The sequence below is a fragment of the Takifugu flavidus genome, chromosome 4 (assembly GCF_003711565.1).
Source record: "Takifugu flavidus isolate HTHZ2018 chromosome 4, ASM371156v2, whole genome shotgun sequence".
NCBI lineage: Eukaryota > Metazoa > Chordata > Actinopteri > Tetraodontiformes > Tetraodontidae > Takifugu > Takifugu flavidus.
Genome location: NC_079523.1, coordinates 8,190,818 through 8,208,806, shown reverse-complemented (window position 1 = coordinate 8,208,806; position 17,989 = coordinate 8,190,818). Strand labels below are relative to the sequence as shown.

The window sequence follows — 17,989 nt, the reverse complement described above, 5'->3', positions numbered from 1 at the left end:
ATACAACCTGAGTCATGCCAGAAGTATTATTCTAAATGTAATTGCACCCTATATCATTTTCTCTATCGGGTGCTCTTGCTGTGATTAAAGCACAAGTGGATAGCATGTGAAACACCATCAACGCATGGATCAGCAGCCCCACAGAACATATAGAGCGATTAAAACAATGCTACTTCCACTTATTAACACGCATAGATAAGGAATCTTTACTAACAGCGCATTGACTCATAGCGGACAGAGAACAGGCAGATGCTACTATAGCGCGCTAGCAGGAATAATGGTATGAATGAGCTGTAGGTGTTTCTCAGCAGAGATGGGACTGAGGTTTGTTACACCTCCAAAGGGATTTTTAACAGGTGCAAAATAAGTTCATGTCTTAATGTGGATCCCTTAATGTTGGTGTGAGTGTGTGTGTGTGTGAGTGTGAGGGGGGGGGGGGACAGATAAACTAATCCCTTGCTTTGATCCATGTATATGTTTGGTTTGCTGTGTCTGACTAGATTGAACCAGCACAGGCTGAGCTTTTCTGTCACAAGAAGGGGAAATTAAGCATATTTAGGTTGTTTAGTCAGCATAGTGCCTGTGTCTTCATGTTTTCATCTGTAGGGAGGAGGTTTGAGACTTGGAGAGAAAGATTTAGTAATTGCTTTTTAACTGGGGCCAGGGGTTAACCCTAGCCCTCTAACCCCTAACCCTGAATAAAAGAAAAAAACTAATGGTGGGACCAGAGGCAGGCTAATTTAGCTTAGCATAGGGGGGAAATGTGACTTAAATCCAGAGCAAATATGATGCTCAACACTTTGCAAAAATGTTGGGGCAACCCAAAACTCCAGAGGGCACAAAGGAATCAAACCTGATGCTAAGCTAAGTTAGCCAGTTTAAGCAGTTTTCATCTGTGCTCGGTACACACAGAAGCATTAACCAAAAAAAAAAAGCAGAATAGTCCTTTAATCGGTATCGCTGTGCATCTTTGTGTGACCGTCGGTGTTCTGCCGCACCGACAACGATCCTGTGGCGTCCTGAGGTTCCTGCACGTTCCTGAAGTAGGACTGAAGCGTTCGTTCCACGTGCCCTAAACTGTGTAGGAGGCTCTCGTGCTTTTCAGTGGTCCTAGTTTAATGATGTTCACTGTTCTTAGATAAGGAGAAAGCAGAGCCGCAGACATAAGATGGCTCTCAGTTATACAGAGAATATATTTTTATGTTTTAGCCTTTAATGAGAACAAAAAAAGAACTTTTTTATTTTTTTCATCATGCTGCATTTTTCCTATCAGTGTTGTATCAAATTTCAGACTGACAAAAAAAAAAGACGGTGTGTTGTGGATGCTTTACGAGGAATGCTCTGAAACGAAGGATGGACGGCGTTAGGAGAGCCTGGTATTTCTGTACATAGTGACATTTGTATATCTTTCTGGTCGTGATCACCTCTGCCTTTTATTTTTCTTTCTTTTTAAAGTTTTTTTCTGCAGGCGTTGGCTATCTGCACTGTGCTTGAATCTGAATTTAGACAGGATGTACAGCTTTGATCTTCAGTGAAAATGAAGTAACGATAAAATAAGAATGGTTAAAAAAAACTGTGGCACCGTCTTTATTTGCATTGTTATTTTTTTGTTTAAAAATCTACATGGATCAGATCTGCTGTGATGAAGACACTGTTCAAACGTAACCGAGTCAGATATAAATATAAGTGATTTTGTACAAACAATAAGCCAGAGAGGGAATTTCAGGTTCTCTAGAAGGTCTGATCAAGGAGCAGTGATGAGATCTGCTCTAGAATTGATGCTGAATTGAAGGAAAACAGTCAAAGACTTTTTATAGGATTAATCTGTGGATTTCCCAGCTGAAAACGGTGGAGATTCACTGAATTCACAAATGGTCTTTTTCTGATCAGTGAGCAGCAAACGCATCACAGCACCTTTGACCTAAAAGCTGAGTGACAGAATACAAAATGTTGTCCTCATACCACATTTCCAGCAATATAAACAGGTTCTTTTAAAAAATAGATATTTACAGCATCAACAAAATATATCAAAAGCACCAAAAGGCCCAGTCCGAGTGTGACAGTGCAGCTGTCGGAGTGTTTGCATGGAGCCCGTCCAGGTGCAGCTCGCTACCACGAGCTTCGGCTCACGTCGCGTCAGCTCAACGTCGCCGGGTTCTCTCCCGCAGACGCGGCGCGTTCAGCCGCTATAAGGAGTTGTCGTGCTGTGCGTCTCTCCCGCCGCCGCCGCGCGGAGGCACACCTGCGGACACGCAGAGCGACGCGGCCAGCTCAGCAACCGTCGGAACAAAGAGGAAGTGCAACCTCAGCGGCTGTGCATCAAAATCAGACAGGAAGCTGAGTGATGTCAGCACTTTTAACTGCTTATTTACTCTGATTTCGCCGCGTCAGCTGAAACGTCAGCTCTGCTCTGACTCAAGGGAGAGCTGAGCTCGTCACCTGCTGGAGCCAAATGAATGATGCAGCAGAAGGTGTGTGTGTGTGTGTGTGTGTGCGTGCGTGCGTGTGTCCTTTGTTACCGCACCTTCCTGACAGGCCGGCCCGATCCAGCTGTGTCGGCAGCTGCAGCGGCCGTTGCGGGGGTCGCACTGGGCTCCGTTTTCACACTCGCAGGTTTTGGCGCAATCTGGCCCGTAAAAGTTCTCCGTGCAGTCTGACGCCAACGCACAAAATGTGACGCAAACAACACAAATGCAGAAGAAGAGCGGCTGTTATTTGAGGTTTCAACACAACCCGAGTTACTGGTCAGCAAGAATAAACCACAGGTCTAACAGAATTACGGCCTCTTCCCGTTTTCCCCATAATTGCCTCTTTTAAAGACAGTAAAGGGAAAATTAAAAAAAAAAAAAAAAAGATTCTAAAGCTCTTATGAAGGTTACCGATGTCACATCTGGGTCCAGTCTTTCCTGAGGAGCAGAGGCACCTTCCCGTCACGTGATCGCACGCCGCCGCGCCCTCACAGTTGCACGCTTGTGCACAGCCGCCACCGAAGGTGCCCTGTTCACACACTGGGACAAGATGGAGGGGTGGGTGGGGTCAACAGGAGGGGTCAGCGGCGGGCGTCGTCATCAGCCTTGTTAGACTCACGTCTGTGGCAGCGAGCGCCGCGGTATCCCGGGGGACAGGCGCACTGGCCGGTCGCCGGGTGACAGGAAGCTCCGTTCGCGCAGTCACACTGCAGCTGGCAGGAAGGACCGTAGAGACCAGGAGGACAAGCTGAGGATGACGGATCAGCACGTCGGCGTGGTTCGACAACACCCAGGTTCATGTGCTGGGAAAAAGAAGCGCTTTATTTCTACTCACAGTGCTCACACTGACGTCCGTAGTGACCGGGGCGGCAGCGACACGCCCCCGCCACTCTGTCACAAGTGCTGTTGTTCCGACAGTCGCATTTGAGCCGGCAGTCGGCGCCAAACATGCCTGCAGGACATTCTGAGACGACAAAAACGGGTCAACACAACAAACCGCGGCAGATCCTTTACGCGACAATAAACCATGAATGAATCAAGAATGCGGGTCCTGGTGGCACCTTCATCACAGCGCGCTCCGGTCCAGCCGAGGCCGCAGCTACAGTCGCCAGTGGCGGCGTCGCACCTGCCGCCGTTGCTGCAGTTGCAGCGATGGAGACAGCCGAGCCCGAACCAGCCCGGGGGGCAGCCTGGAACCGGACAGGCGCTGGGATTAGAGCCTCTTTATTTATTTACTAAAAGCAAAAACTACCGAACGCCTGCTCGGGCCCCGATGTCATTAATGGCCTTTGGGGCGTCTCACCGTGTCCGCAGTCCTCGCCCCTGCGTCCGGCGCCGCACAAACACCGCCCGCTGACCGGGTCGTTCCGGGCTCCTTCTCCACACGCTGCCACCCGAGCGCAGTCTGGGCCGAAGCGCCCCGCCGGACAGGCTGAAACCCCCCGACATGGACACGTCACGCATTGGTTGTTTGTCGTTTGTGCTTCACCTGATGGTAGTTTCACACTCACTGGTGTTGCAGCGCGCTCCTATGAACCCTGCCGGACATTCGCACGCCCCGGTGGAAGGGTCGCACCTCCCGCCGTTATCGCACTGGCATTCTCTTTCACAGTCCGGTCCGTAACGTCCTTCTTCACAAACTAATGACAAACACCAAGTTTAGCCGAAGTTTTCATCCTGTGACGTTTCTAACGTGAATAAAATATCTGACGTACTTCTGTCACATCTGGGCCCGTGAAAGCCGGGGGCGCAGTAACACGTCCCGGCCACAGGGTGGCAGTGTTGGTTGGTCTCAGAGCACTGACAGACCTGGTTACAGTTGGGCCCAAAAGTACCTGGAAGACAAGCTGGCGGAGGAAGATGTTGTTTCTTAGCACAGCCCTTCATCTAAACTTTAGACTGTAAAGGCTGTGAAGCCAGAGGTGAATGTTCCTGTGGCGCTCACTCTGCTCGCAGCCGTTTCCCATGAATCCCGGAGGACAACCGCACTCCCCAGTGACGTGATGGCAGGAAGTTCCCCGAGGACAGCTGCAGCGCTGCTCGCAGTCTTTCCCGTAGCTGCCCGGCAAACATGCTGAACAGATGAAAGCAAGAATGTGTTTAGAACTGCTAATCCCTCTCTTCTGTCATTTCAAATTAAACATTTTGTGAGTCAAGTCTTTTTATCCAGTTGTAATTTTTTTGTGCCCTATACCTGTAACAGCCTGAACATATCAGCTCCAATGTCTTTAAAAGGATTTGATCTATCAAACAAATTTAAGTTAGGTTTTCAGGCTTTCCAAAGAGGAAAAAGGTGAATTCTCTCTACATTTCTGTTTGTCATTTTTTTTGTATTTCAATAAGTCATCCTGTTTTTTTATTTTTTATTTATAAGACTTAATTGTTCTCAAACAAGCTAAGAAAAAAAAGCACTGAAGGTGTGTGACCGGTCAAGTGGCTACCTTTGTCACAAAGTTTTCCTCTCCACCCTGGGGGGCACCGACACTCCCCTGTCACGTGGTCACAAGACGCCCCGCGTGCACACTGACACCTCGCTTCACAGGCGGAACCAAACAGGCCCGGGTCACAAGCTGAGCACAGGAGGATTATCTCAATGACAAAACTGCACGCTGCTGCACTTCCTGTGATGTCACAGTGTCTCTCGTCCGCTCACCCCTCTCGCAGCGCTCTCCGATCCAGCCGGCGCTGCACCTGCACCGTCCGGTCCGCCTGTCACACTGGCCGCTGTTTTCACAGTCGCACTGCTGCAGGCACTCCTCCCCAAACCGACCCACATCACACTCTGCAAAACAGGAGCGGCGCAGGAGGCATGAGAGGGTATGGGAGGCCGGAGAGACCTCTGCCAGCAGATAACACAGTAAAATCCAGAATGAAAAGACTGTAGGCTGAAGGAATGATGCTAATGATGAGCTAACCTCCGGCTGATCCCAGTAACACAACTCCAGCTACACTTTTAGAACTATTGTGATGAATAAATGCATATAACAGCAGTTTATCTCTGACTTGAAATAATGGTTTTACCAAGTCAGCAGTTGCCGTAGCAACACTAGGTTTATTTTGTTTGCTTGCTAATTTTGAACCGCCTGAATATGATCTGGTGTAAGTGTCAGGAATTCAAATGCACTAGAAATTTCTTTTGTGGGTCCTCCACCATCTTACCCAGCTCACAGGCTGCACCCCTCCACCCGCTGGCACACACACAGTCCCCGTTGGTCTTATTGCAGAATGCTCCGTTCTGACACAGGCAGCGATGCAGACAGTCTGCGCCATAAAACCCCGCAGGGCATTCTGGGAGAGAAAAACGCAGAGAAACACATCTTTTCACCCATCAGTCACCTGCTTAAATGGCTGTTGTGCGCTGCTTCTTGTGTTCTCACCCACCTTCTGTGCAGCTGGGTCCGGTCCAGCCTGATGCGCACGCGCACTGTCCACTGGCCGGGTGGCAGATGCCAGCGTTACGGCAGCTGCAGGTCTGGTTACATCCTTCCCCATAGGAGCCGGCGGGGCACGCTGCCAGGAGAGGGGCAACAATATCATTACCTCTGCATGAACTCTGCTGATCAAAAGTGTCTGATGAGTGATCTGGGTCGTGGCACTGCGGGGGCATCTGTGGCTCATCGTTTGGAAGCTTTGTGTGATGAAGCTGTAACTCACTCAGGTTGCAGAATGGTCCGATCCAGCCAGCTGGACAGGAACATTCTCCGTTGATATGATTGCAGCTGCCGCCATTGAGACATAAACACTTTTCCTGACAATCCAGGCCGTAGAAACCCCACGGGCATGCTGAAACAGGTCGAAACATATTGAATATATATTTATCTACCCGGTGACTAGAAAATAAACATGAATTTGGATTTCCAAAGAGTGTAATTGTCTTACGCTTCTCGCAGTAGGTCCCTGTCCACCCCTGCTGACAGGTACAAGCTCCACTCACATGGTCGCACAACGCGTTGTTTTCACACTGACATCGTTGGCGACAACCGAGACCAAACATACCTGTGGGACACTCTGAGGGAATAACACATGCACGCACACACACACACGCAAATGATTGATTAAAACATTAAATCTGCTGCATTGTGTTACTATGGCTCCCCCTGTTGGTGGCATTAGGTATGACACTTTACAATGTGCAGCCGTGCAAATTAGTCATAAATGAATCGTGTTTTTCAAATTCATATATTTCTTTGTAGGCATGATAAAACAAATTACAAGAAAACATTTCAGACTGATCTAATATCAAATGTCACAAGGACTGAGCAACAATTATCGACATACTTTGCTGACACTGGTGCCCAGTGTAACCAGCCTCACAGTTGCACTGGCCGGTCACAGGGTCACAGCTGCCATCTCCGTTTCTACAGTCGCATGTTTCAGCACAGTCTGGACCCCAGTGACCTGCATCACAAGCTGCAGCAGATACGTCACATTTGACATAAACCGAGAGAAAATGACGCATCTGCAACTGAATCCTGCCGCCGTGACGACGCCGGCGCTGCACTGTTACCTTTCCTGCAGTGGTGTCCGGTCCAGCCGGCAGCGCAGGTACACCGCCCGCTCACCCCGTCACAGCGAGCATTGTTCTCGCAGATACACTTCATTTGACATCCTTGACCGAATCGTCCGCTCGGACACGCTGCAGGAGGAAAGAAAACCAGATGCCGGTTTTAGGAAACTGGTATTCTGGGGGACGTGTTGCATTGGTTCGCATCCAAAAGCAGCACTGAATAATTTCAAGGAATCACTGCACCGCCATCTTCTGCAGCGGGATCACTGTTTAACACGTTACTACGGAAACCAAGCAGTGCACAGTGCTGATACTTACAGTTCTGACACAATCTTCCCATGAACCCCGGAGGACAGAGGCAAGACCCGTTATGTTTATCACAGACACCTCCGTTCTCACAGACTGGGCAGGTTTGTGAGCAGCCGGGACCCCAGAACCCTTCGGGACACACTGAGAAAAAAATGTTCACAGAGGATCTTTGTCACAGAGGACAAACTATAGCAAAGGAATACAAACATATGTAGTTAAATATATATAATACGAGCACTCACGGTCCTCACAGTGCTTTCCTGATGTCCCAGCGGGACATTTACATTGACCCGTCACTGGGTCACACACGGCGCCGCTGCAGTTACAAGAATGTGCACAGCCTGCTCCAAACTTTCCCTCTGGACACTCTGTTCACAGGGGAGATCAAAATGAACAAAATCTAAAAGCAGCTGAGCCAGACGGCGTTTAAGCAGTGTGACCTCTGTAGGCTCCCGTACCCTGGTCACAGTTCCCGCCGTGACGACCCGGAGGACATTTACGCTGGCACTCTCCGGTCACATGGTGACACGACACCCCAGGGGGACACGTACACCTGCTTACACAGTCGTGTCCGAAACTACCGGGGTCACATTCTACAGACAGAGCGGGAAGTTGTTTGACCTTTGCTTCCTGTGAGGAGCTGAGGAATCTGACAGGCTGCTCACCGTCTTTGCATGTGCTGCCCCTGTAGCCTGGTTTACAGACACAGGTTCCGTGGCGGCGGTGACATTCTAACGCGTTCTGCTGGACACACCGACACTCCTCAGAGCAGCCTGGACCAAAAGCCCACTTAGGACACGCTGTTGGTGAGAACAACATGCAGACCAATGGTGGTTAACAACAGAAAAGACAAGAGCTGTGAAGTTAGTGCGAAGTATTTACAGGCTAGATTTACTGCCTGTGGCTGCTAGGAACATTTAGAGTCCTTCTGTTCCAGATCTTATGATCTAGTCTTTCTATAAGAGCTGGTCAGGTACAGTAGAGAGACTCACGGAGGTGGCAGAAGCGTCCGTAGAGTCCAGGGTCACACAGACAGGCTCCATAGGTCCGGTGGCAGCGCCCATTATTGGCGCAGTTGCATTTTTTATTGCACATTTTCCCAAAAAAACCCTTTGGACAGCCTGCACGCAGGAGACAAATCAACAAGATATTATGATGACACCATTAAAAAGAACAACAATGTGCAGGGACAAATAAAGAAGCCGCTCACCATCCTGGCAAAACTCTCCGCTGACCCCTGGTGGACAGCGGCAGCTCCCAGAGACGGGGTCGCAGCTCGCACCATTTTTACATTTAGAAGGGAAGGAGCAGTTTTGACCAAAAATCCCTCAGGACATGCTGGGAGATTGAAAACCAAACAGTCCCATCACTGCTAATAACAATGACATACGTGTGTGTTCCTGTGTGTCTCACTCTGGTTGCAGATGAGGCCAATCCACCCATCGGGGCAGTCGCAGCCAGTTTTCCACTGATTACATTTTCCCCCGTTCGTACAGTCATCACAGGTTAGACTGCAGTCGTTGCCAAAAGTGTCATCCAAACACACTGGAGACGACACAGCGGTGAGTGAGACACTAAAAACCCCATTACGGCAAATTTATGGCTATTAGGGAATCAATGGGTACTGTGGCAACAAAGGTCAAGAAAGATGGAAAACTTGCTCTGGAGGAAAATAATCATCTAACTTCCTGTTTCAGGCTCCAGTTAGCTGCCAGGACACATGAGCCTCAGCATTCCTGGAGCAGCGGCGTTACAGTACATACAGCAGTAATTAATCCCTGACGTTTGTGGGTGTTTTCCGCCTGCAGTAAATGAGTCTCTGACAGTTTGGCCCCCTCAGAAGTCAGAGTCTGGTAATCAGATACAGCTTCCTGTTCATGATAACGAGCGGGCAACACTGCGGCGACAGCGGGAGGGAGGCGGGCTCACCAAATTTCTCTGCCAGGTTACTCTCAGCCCTCAGCTCGCCCTCGTCGTCTTCATAGTCGTCGTAGCGCTCCAGAGGCAGGCTGTAATCTTGAATCAGTGTGAGCTGGGGTTGACCGAGAGGAAACTCAGTGGCGCCTCCGCTGGACAGGGCTTCAAACACATCTTCTAATGCTGCGGAGGAACATTCACGGTGAGACACACATCAGAGAAGCCCGCGTCATGTATAAACTCTCTCTGCACATCATCTTTAATAAAGGTTTGCTTTACTCCAAAGTTCCAGCGCTCTGTTGCTAACAGGCTAAACCTCTTATTGCATTTTCGGCAGCGTGCGTCTGGTGCGATTGTCTCATGTCTGCTCTGCTTAACGTGACTGCCAGTACTCACGGATGCAGGACTGGCGGTCCTCGTCCAGGCGGAATCCCCGGCGGCAAAAACACTGAAAGGAGCCGGCGCTGTTCTGGCACGTGTGCTCGCAGCCGCCGTTCACAGCCAGACACTCGTCTACATCTGAACACAGACGCAAGAGTGCGCTCAGAACTGCAACTCTCCCACCGTCAAACCAAAAGCAGCCGCCCGCGTGTTCTGTGACGAGGCCTTCCGAATCGAACCAAGACAAAAGTCTTCAGTCACTGTGTCGTCTGAGGACTTAACGTACCGTTGCAGCTACACCCGTCTGAGCTGAGCCTGTATCCTGCCGAGCAGTAACACTCGTAGCCTCCGGGGTAGTTGGTGCAATCCTGCTCACAGCAGGAGCTCTGCTCTCCACACTCGTCCACGTCTGCCAAGTACAAGAACCACAACGCTGAAACTACCCCAACCAGCAGCGTAACGCTCACATAATGAGGTCACGTGAAGCTGCAAAGGTTCATTAGGGCTAAAATTAGAACCAGAAGACAGAACCTGAAGTGTTTCCTATGAAACATTTGGCTTGTTGACATCAGTGTTTGTTGAAGCTATTGGGTCATTTCTAATAAATCATCATCATTTACACATTTACAAAACCCTGACTAATGGAATAAAGGCTTCTTGTTGCAACACCTTACCAATACAGGTTTTGAGATCATCATCCAACCTGTAACCGTGGTTACAGGTGCAAACGGGTCCACCGGTTGAATGCTGGCAGTGGTGCGAACAGCCGCCGTTGTTGCTCTCACAGCTGTTCACGATCTCCATCTCGATTCCTGTCAGAACACGAGACAACGTTAAATTAAAATAAACATCTGCTGCCAGTGAACGTGAGGTGTGATAAAAGTCATTTTTGGACACGGAACACACTGTAGCACTGTTTCCCGTCAGATCCCAACTCGTAGGCTGCGTTGCACACGCAGACGTAAGATCCCAGCGTGTTGTGGCAACCGTGAGCGCAGTTGCTGGTTTCTGTCTGGCACTCGTCAACGTCTGCGACAAACACAAGAGAGAAGGATGTCATCACGGTAAAGAAGGGCTGCGTCACGCGTTAATGTCATGAGACGCACGTCGTTGTGAAATGATGCCACCAGTCTGTCAATCTACCTTGACAGGTTTTTCTGTCTTCTGCCAGAATGAAGCCGTCTCTACAGTCACAGCGAGGCCTGGTCCCGTCCAGCCGGCACTCGTGCATGCAGCCTCCGTTCTGAACCGCGCAGGGATCCGGCACTGCACCCGAAAAGAAACCCGTTACCGTGAGCTCGCAGGGGTCAGCGGCCCTGATGCGCAGCTGGTGAGGAGTTTCCACCCGTTTGCATCCTTCTGTCGTTCCCTGCATGGTTCTGCATGTGTTTGACTTGTTTAAGCCTGTCTGGCATCGCTGATGAGAACCTTCAGTTCTGCCAAAATTAAAGGAAGCTGTTCGCAGCCAACAATTACAAAATAAGAGGCAATCCGGTGCAACCGCTCGGTCACGGAGATGGGACCGATTAAGTGAAGGAAAGACGGTGAAACGCTCATTACCAAAAATGAATGAAAACACATTCCACCAGCGCAGACATCCTGTGATATAGCTTTAATGGTATGAGGCAAAATATTTTTTTTATTGTCTGGTGGTTTTATGAGCGCTCGTCATCCGTGTTTTCCTTCTGCCTCAGCTGAGCTATTTAGTTTTGCTTCAAATAAGAAGTCAGACACTCACGGGTGCAATGCTTCCCGTCCTCCGCCAGCACGTAATTGGGTTTGCAGCGACAGCGGAAATGAGCGGAAGATTGCTGCACGCAGTAGTGCTCGCACCCTCCGTTGCTGATGGCGCAGGAATGGACAGCTGCAGGAGGGGAAGAGAGGAGGCAAATTATGGCACGGCTGAAGGTCAGACGGAAAGCTGAAGACAGAGACAGAAGAGGAAATCATGTGTCAGGGACCATAAAGCGTGACGGGTACAGAAGAACACCGCAGACGGCCACGTGACCCCTCCATCAAAAGGTCAAAAATCAGAGATCTAACTGTCAGGAGCTCTGAGCCGCTGTTTTCCTCAATCATCTCCTGCCGTCTGTCTTCGTCCTCTTGAGCAGACGTCCTGGACGCCGAGCCTCAGATGAAACAACCGGCTCGGACCCAAACGGCCCTTCTTAGAGATTCTTTTCAACACCCATCCATCATAAGGGCGCGTCAAACCGCAGGCTGCTTTTCCAGCTCCAAATTGTTAAGAAACACGCCAAGTTTGTGAGATACACCTGACCTCAAGCTGGATCGATCTGAGGACCTTCGCTCGGCTCCTTCTGGGATGATTCCAGATTCTTCTAGTCGGCCTCGGGCAGCGTGATTATCGGCAGTCGGGTATGCAGCCCTAACGGGGAACTCGCTCCAGATGTGGACTCCAAATTAGCTCCGCAATTGTACATTTCTTTAGCGAGATATGTCACAGGCTCCCGGGGACAGCAGGGACGAGACTGCTCCATCCGATGAAGCAATGCTCCGAGGAGAGCCAGGAGAGACATTGATTGTCTCTAAATGACGGAACAGGCTGTCTGCATTCCTGACTGCAGGGACCAGGGCCAGGTTTATAATCTCTGTTCTGTTTTTGAGCAATCCTGCTCACATTTCCCTGATGTGACAATGAAATCACACTCTTGTTGGGGTCCATGGAAACGCCACGAGGTCAATGCTGCTGGGAGAACATTCAAGATCAAGCTGTGAGGTTTCCGTTGGTTTTACTGAATGGGCCAACTATTGTCAGAACCACATAGAATCCAGAAGATATCAATCAAATTTCTCAGGAATTACACTGACACCCTGTCAGAGAGCCACATGCACACACCCCAACAATAACCTCCTCACCGAGGCAGGTGCGCCCGTCCACGTGCAAACGAGATCCTGGGTGGCATTCGCAGTAGTAGGATCCCCTGGTGTTAATACATCTGTGCTGGCAGCCTCCATTGTGGACCTGGCACTCATCAATATCTGCAGGCAGAGACAGGAACAGAGACAGACAGAAGGAGACAGATGGGAGATAAATGAGCGCAATTTGCCCAAATTCCTCCATTACGGGAACAAAAAAGCCTATTAGAGCTGCTGATTCTGAACTGAGAGAGGTTTTAAATGCAGGTTCTAGGATAAAGGACGTGATGGATGAGAAGGAAAAGTGTTCCATAAGGGGACCGCAAATCAAACAAATTCCCCATGTGGTAACAACTACTGAACATTTAAAACCCAATTTAAATTCCTTCACTTCTCGGGTCCTTTGGGAGGAGCTGATCCATGGAAATCCAGATTAGAGGATGCAGAACATACACATTCTTTTCAGCGGCGCGTTCAGATCACAAATAAACAGGAGGAGGTTCTACGTCTGGGAAAGTGACAGCGAGGGAAAGAAGAGCGGCCTCGCATGTGACCGGATTCCAAATTTAAAAAAGCACATTCTGATGGGACTGGCAGCTGTGATTGGAGTTCTACACCATCAGATTTAAGCAGCTCAGCTTTGTTTGGGTCCGAAGGAAAACTGAGACACCAAGTGGAAAAGTCCAGGAAGTTTTGTTAACATTAACCGAGAGTGGTTAATGACGGTGTGGCTGAAGCAACCATGGCAACAAGGTGACGACGGTGAGAGCGAGGGTGCTGCAACAGGCCTGAGAGAGCGGCCAACGCATCATAAAAGACTATCAGTCTTCTCCTCTGACAGTGAGAGGAGCCGCTCGGCACAGTTTTGACTTCAGGCAGCGGTTTTCTGCAGATACTGTTTCAAAGATTCACACAAAGATTGCAAAGATTCTATGACTTTGTCAACAACTTCAGGGATTTTACCGATGAAGGATTGATTTCACATTTTTAGGGTGGCAGATCATCTTTGGGACTGAAGCGGCAAAGAAGCACGCAGTGGAGTGTAAATAAACTCCAGTCTGGGAGAAATAACCGTCACATAAACACGGTTTACTGTCGCCTTTGTCTGCTGCTTCACATGAGGCGTTTGGGGTCTTTTCTCCTGCACAGTGAAAACTAAATGTCTTGATTAAAAAACAGAAACTCTGCAGGATCCACCGGGTTTCACAATCGGTACTTAACCATTTTTAGAGAAAACGCTAACTAAATAATGAGCTTAACGGGAAATAAACACGAAAACTATTATGGTCAAATAATGAGTAATGTGGCAACTATTTGGTAAAGGTAAAATATGTGACAACTTAAGCCCCAAGCTACAACTTTTGTTCTCCAGATGAGAGAAAACAGTTTTTCCAACAAACCTGAAAGCTGATGTAAAAGAAAGAAAGTAAGTCTTTTCTGATGGAAGCAGAAGTCCTAGAGCAGCATAATATAATATAATATAATATAATATAATATAATATAATATAATATAATATAATATATATAATATAATAATATAATATAATATAATATAATATAATATATATATAGTATGGGTGGTTTTGGGAACAATTATCTCTTCAGCTTATAAGCACTCACACATGTTCACCATCATGCTGCTGCTTTGGTGCCTCAAACTAACGTTCTGTAGAAGGAGAATCGTACCAGCACACAAGTCTCAGCTGAATGAGAATTAAATAAAAATAATAGCATTTTTTTTTAACAGTATTCGAAGCAGGAAACAGCTCCTGGAGGCCAAACTTCAACCGTCCGGGAAATCTGGCAGCAGCCGTCTTTCCATATTTTCCACCCTTTCCGTAGGTTCTGGTTTGGTTCCTCGTAAAAGGAAAAGGGGGAAAAGGATGTTGGTGTGTGTTGGCGTTGAGCTGCTGTCGTATCAGCTGCAGACTCCAGAACACGATCCCCTCTGAGCTCCAAGCCAAAGCCTGAACAGTGGCTGGCTCTTACAGGAGATGCATTAATCCTCCGACCGCCGCGCAGCACCGTCCTGCTGGAATACTGGTCTGGGCCAATTCCAGAGAGATGATTTATTTATGAACTGAATAGAATGATTCTGAGTCTCCAAGGCCAACAGATCAGAGGTTTAATGGATTAATAGATATGAAATACATCCCAGCACAAGATCCACTGCAAATAAAAGACTTGAAATTAGCACAATCTGTCAGTTTATCTGTTTAGACTGTTTATGTCTGATGACTCATGTTTTTAGAGTGTAATCCTTATTGATAAAGGCCAAGCGCCCTCTCTGATGGGAGCCAAACAATCTGTGCAGTGTCAGATCAGGACAGCAGACGCCTCGTCAGCCTGTTTAGCTGCTCTGTCAGCAATGAGGCAGGATAAACATGGCTGAGTATGATTTCATGACTTACCTGGTGCCAGGTAGCCAATGTGGTGGCCTCGGTATCCATGGTAACAGTGAGGTCTGTAGCAAATCCTTCTATAGTAACTGTACTGATAGTTTGCCGCGGAGGTAACAGATGCCATCACCAACAAGAAAACCCAGTAAACTGGAGAGAAAATCATGGCTGGATGGGGAACGCAACGCTGGAAAATGTCAGCAGCAGACTAATTAACTCAGACTTTGTATTTGCTGAGTATTTGTCCTTAAAAAAGAGTGAGCAGTTTCCAGGTGCTGAATCCTGCTCTGACATCGGTGCAGCTTTAACTTATTCACTCCTGATCCATCTCTCCTCCCTCCATCCCTCCGTGTCCTTCACCCTCCCATTCACCAAAAGTAGAAATATTTACTAAAAGGTCCTCTTTCCCCTCTCTCTCTCTCTCTCTCTCTCTCTCTCTCTCTCTCTCTCTTTCTCACTCACACAGATACCCACATCCTTGTACTACTGTCTTTGTGAGGACTTTCATATACATAAAACATTACCCAGCTCCCAACCCTAAGCCCAACCAGCCTGCCCCCAACATGAACCCAATTCTAACCTCAACCTTCTGACCGTGTTTTAACCCCAAGATGGTCTGTTGAAATTCTAATATGGAGCAAGAACACACACTACAGGAGCAGGATCAGTCATTAACACAGCCATAAAGCACAATAATATTCACCATCATTTCCAACGACAACCAATCCCACCTGCAGAAACCGACCAGTGTCATGTGAGTAACAAGGGAACCAGTCGCCACACAGGTCTCAGGGCTGGTGATGGCAGTCAGGAGCCAGATTATACATTTATAATCTCACATAATAGATCGCTCAAAAAGTGGAGTTGCTTCAAAAGATGGGGCTCCCACAATCCTCAGACAGGTGCTGACAGACCAGTCCTGCCACTGTCGAACCCACACAAGCTGCTGGACTCCACAGCTTTGAGTCAACAGCACTGATCATGTAAAAACCACAAGGAGCTACTCAATCGAACAGGCGGCATCTCAGCCAACATTTTATTTTTACTCCATTCAACAGAGCCGTATCAGATTTCCGTGTCAGCGGTTTTTGGCGTATTAACTACTGGCAGCAACTGTTTTTCATTAAATTGGAATCTTGAGTTTTGCCAAACGACAGGATTCCCAACAAAAGCCGGGTGGTTGTAAGAGATCCAGTCCCCCAGAAACCTATTCAGCAGCTGAATGAATGGACCTCTTCTGTGATCTGCGCCCATAAATCTTCACGCCGGGGCAGAAGCGACTGCCACACATGTGGTAACCGCAACCACGCACATCATTCTCCCTCAGTACTGCAGCCAATTAAAGGCTATTACAGCTTTAAAGCTGGGAGCTGCTGTTTTCGTCCAACCTACAGCCGTATGGCAGAGGGAGAGATGAATGCCAGCTGTGACAACTTTCCCATCAGCTCTCCTCACAACCGTGACAGGAGCTGGTCTCCGACTGCTCCCTGCTCCCCCGGCCGAACTGCAGAGGAGCTGAAGCATCTTCTCTCCGGGCTTGGCTGCAGCACACAGGAATGGTTATTGATCAAACGGAGCCGTGGCGGACGCCTTCCAACCAGCGACATCAAACTCTGACAAAGTAAATGGAGGAAAAAGCTCAGTTTTGTGCTGTTTCATCATGGAGCTTTTTTTTTTTTTTTTTTTTATACAGATAATCTGAGCCAGGAGCGGTTCTGCCAGTGGATTTAAATGAGATCTGTTTGATGTTTGCTGTCGGCAGAATCCAGTCACTGAATCAACCTTCAGCGAAACACAAGTCACTTTATTTAAAACCGGTTGATGCTGACCCGCCAGACATGAACACAAACACACAACGCCACGGTACCAGTTGCACACTTTCACGTGTCGGTCAAGCGGCTTCACATTTGTAAATGCATGATAAATATATAATAAATAATAAATGTATGAACGCTTCAGTTCACATCAGCAAAGATCTTCGCCATCTGTGGACCAGATCAGTGTCCTTCAGTTCTGGGCTCCCAGTGTTAGTTGTTAAATACATAAAACTTTATTGCACAGTGATCCTTGTGGCGGTTACATGTCAATACTTAGATGTATCCTGTTGAGAGCCATGTGGGACGTGTACCGTGAGCAAGGCAGGATTTCTGGAGCCATGACTGAAAACTGAGTTTAATAGGGCAGAATGACCTTGACCTTTGACCCGCTAGCAGCGAAAGTCAAGGCAGCTTGTCTGAAAAAGTTGAAGACATTCTTTTGCTGTGTCTCACAGGAATGAAAGAGACTGCCGGGAAAATCTAAGCAACAACGGAAGACTCACCCTGGCAGGTTTTCCCATCTTCGCTCAGCTTGAGTCCAGGAGGACACCTGCAGTAGAAGCTTCCAATGGTGTTACAGCAGAGAGCCTCACACCCCCCGTTCGTCTCCTCGCATTCATTCACATCTGAGGGCAAAGAAGGTGCAATCCGTTAAAATAAAAATAAAAAAACAGCCCAGCGTTCTGTTTTGGACACCGTCATCTTCATGTCACTGAATCTGTTTCTACGGTAATTAAAGGTGATCTAAAGCATAATTGCAGGAGACTTTGCTTATTTTTACCCTCCTTATTTCAGACTTTAAGAAAGCTTAAAAATAAACTAAGTGTATTCCAAATCATCAACATCACACCACCTCCCCCTAGGAAGCAGGATTCTGCTTCATTTTTCACAAAACCACCTTTTATTTCAGTTCCTTCAGCCTCACATCCTGCTGAAGCCATCATCGGCCAGACCAGATTAAATCTTTCTCTCCTGTTTCCAAACTCCGTATAATGGCTGTGGGCTGATGCAGGTGCTGACAGCTCATCACATTTGTGTGGCGGAGCTCCTGCATAATGTTTAAGCATGATGGTAGAAATGGACTCTTCTGCTCCGTGCTGCAGTTTCAGGATATGGATTTGTTGCTGGCAGTTTTTTTGTATGTGTTTCTCTGGGAGCTCACGTTTACACTGTGTTGTCTAACTCTGTGTGGTCTTTAGTTTGTTGGTAGAAGGGCTGCTGAAGAAAATAGGGAGGAAGAACTCATTTAACACCCGCCTGCCTGTAAAACAACTCCGTGTCCACAAAAGCAGAGTGTCGGTGCACAAAGGAAGG

The 17,989-nt window shown here is 48.2% G+C and overlaps 1 protein-coding gene and 1 long non-coding RNA gene across 3 annotated transcripts in view; one reads left to right on the top strand and one right to left on the bottom strand.

Annotated features, from left to right (window-relative positions):
* Positions 1-1,431: 1,431 nt before the first annotated feature.
* The window catches only part of megf6b (multiple EGF-like-domains 6b), a 35,310-nt gene continuing 18,752 nt past the window's right edge, over positions 1,432-17,989 (bottom strand). The window contains 35 exon segments of the mRNA XM_057031622.1: positions 1,432-2,242; positions 2,525-2,653; positions 2,880-3,008; positions 3,088-3,216; positions 3,304-3,432; positions 3,530-3,658; positions 3,772-3,900; positions 3,980-4,108; positions 4,184-4,315; positions 4,414-4,542; positions 4,910-5,038; positions 5,122-5,250; positions 5,628-5,756; positions 5,850-5,978; positions 6,123-6,251; positions 6,348-6,476; positions 6,747-6,878; positions 6,976-7,104; positions 7,294-7,425; positions 7,527-7,652; positions 7,743-7,877; positions 7,950-8,084; positions 8,277-8,405; positions 8,495-8,608; positions 8,611-8,622; positions 8,698-8,829; positions 9,214-9,384; positions 9,598-9,720; positions 9,869-9,991; positions 10,257-10,394; positions 10,489-10,611; positions 10,726-10,848; positions 11,321-11,446; positions 12,460-12,582; positions 17,179-17,301. Of these exon segments, the coding sequence (XP_056887602.1) occupies positions 2,187-2,242; positions 2,525-2,653; positions 2,880-3,008; positions 3,088-3,216; positions 3,304-3,432; positions 3,530-3,658; positions 3,772-3,900; positions 3,980-4,108; positions 4,184-4,315; positions 4,414-4,542; positions 4,910-5,038; positions 5,122-5,250; positions 5,628-5,756; positions 5,850-5,978; positions 6,123-6,251; positions 6,348-6,476; positions 6,747-6,878; positions 6,976-7,104; positions 7,294-7,425; positions 7,527-7,652; positions 7,743-7,877; positions 7,950-8,084; positions 8,277-8,405; positions 8,495-8,608; positions 8,611-8,622; positions 8,698-8,829; positions 9,214-9,384; positions 9,598-9,720; positions 9,869-9,991; positions 10,257-10,394; positions 10,489-10,611; positions 10,726-10,848; positions 11,321-11,446; positions 12,460-12,582; positions 17,179-17,301 (4,343 nt within the window). The 3' untranslated portion in view covers positions 1,432-2,186.
* LOC130524998 (uncharacterized) lies at positions 9,050-17,268 on the top strand. Of its 2 annotated transcripts, none has more exons than XR_008950305.1 (3): positions 9,050-9,403; positions 10,754-10,912; positions 17,131-17,268. It is a non-coding gene; the product is annotated as an uncharacterized LOC130524998 (long non-coding RNA). The 2 variants fall into 2 exon arrangements; XR_008950304.1 differs by lacking the exon at positions 9,050-9,403 and adding an exon at positions 10,451-10,646.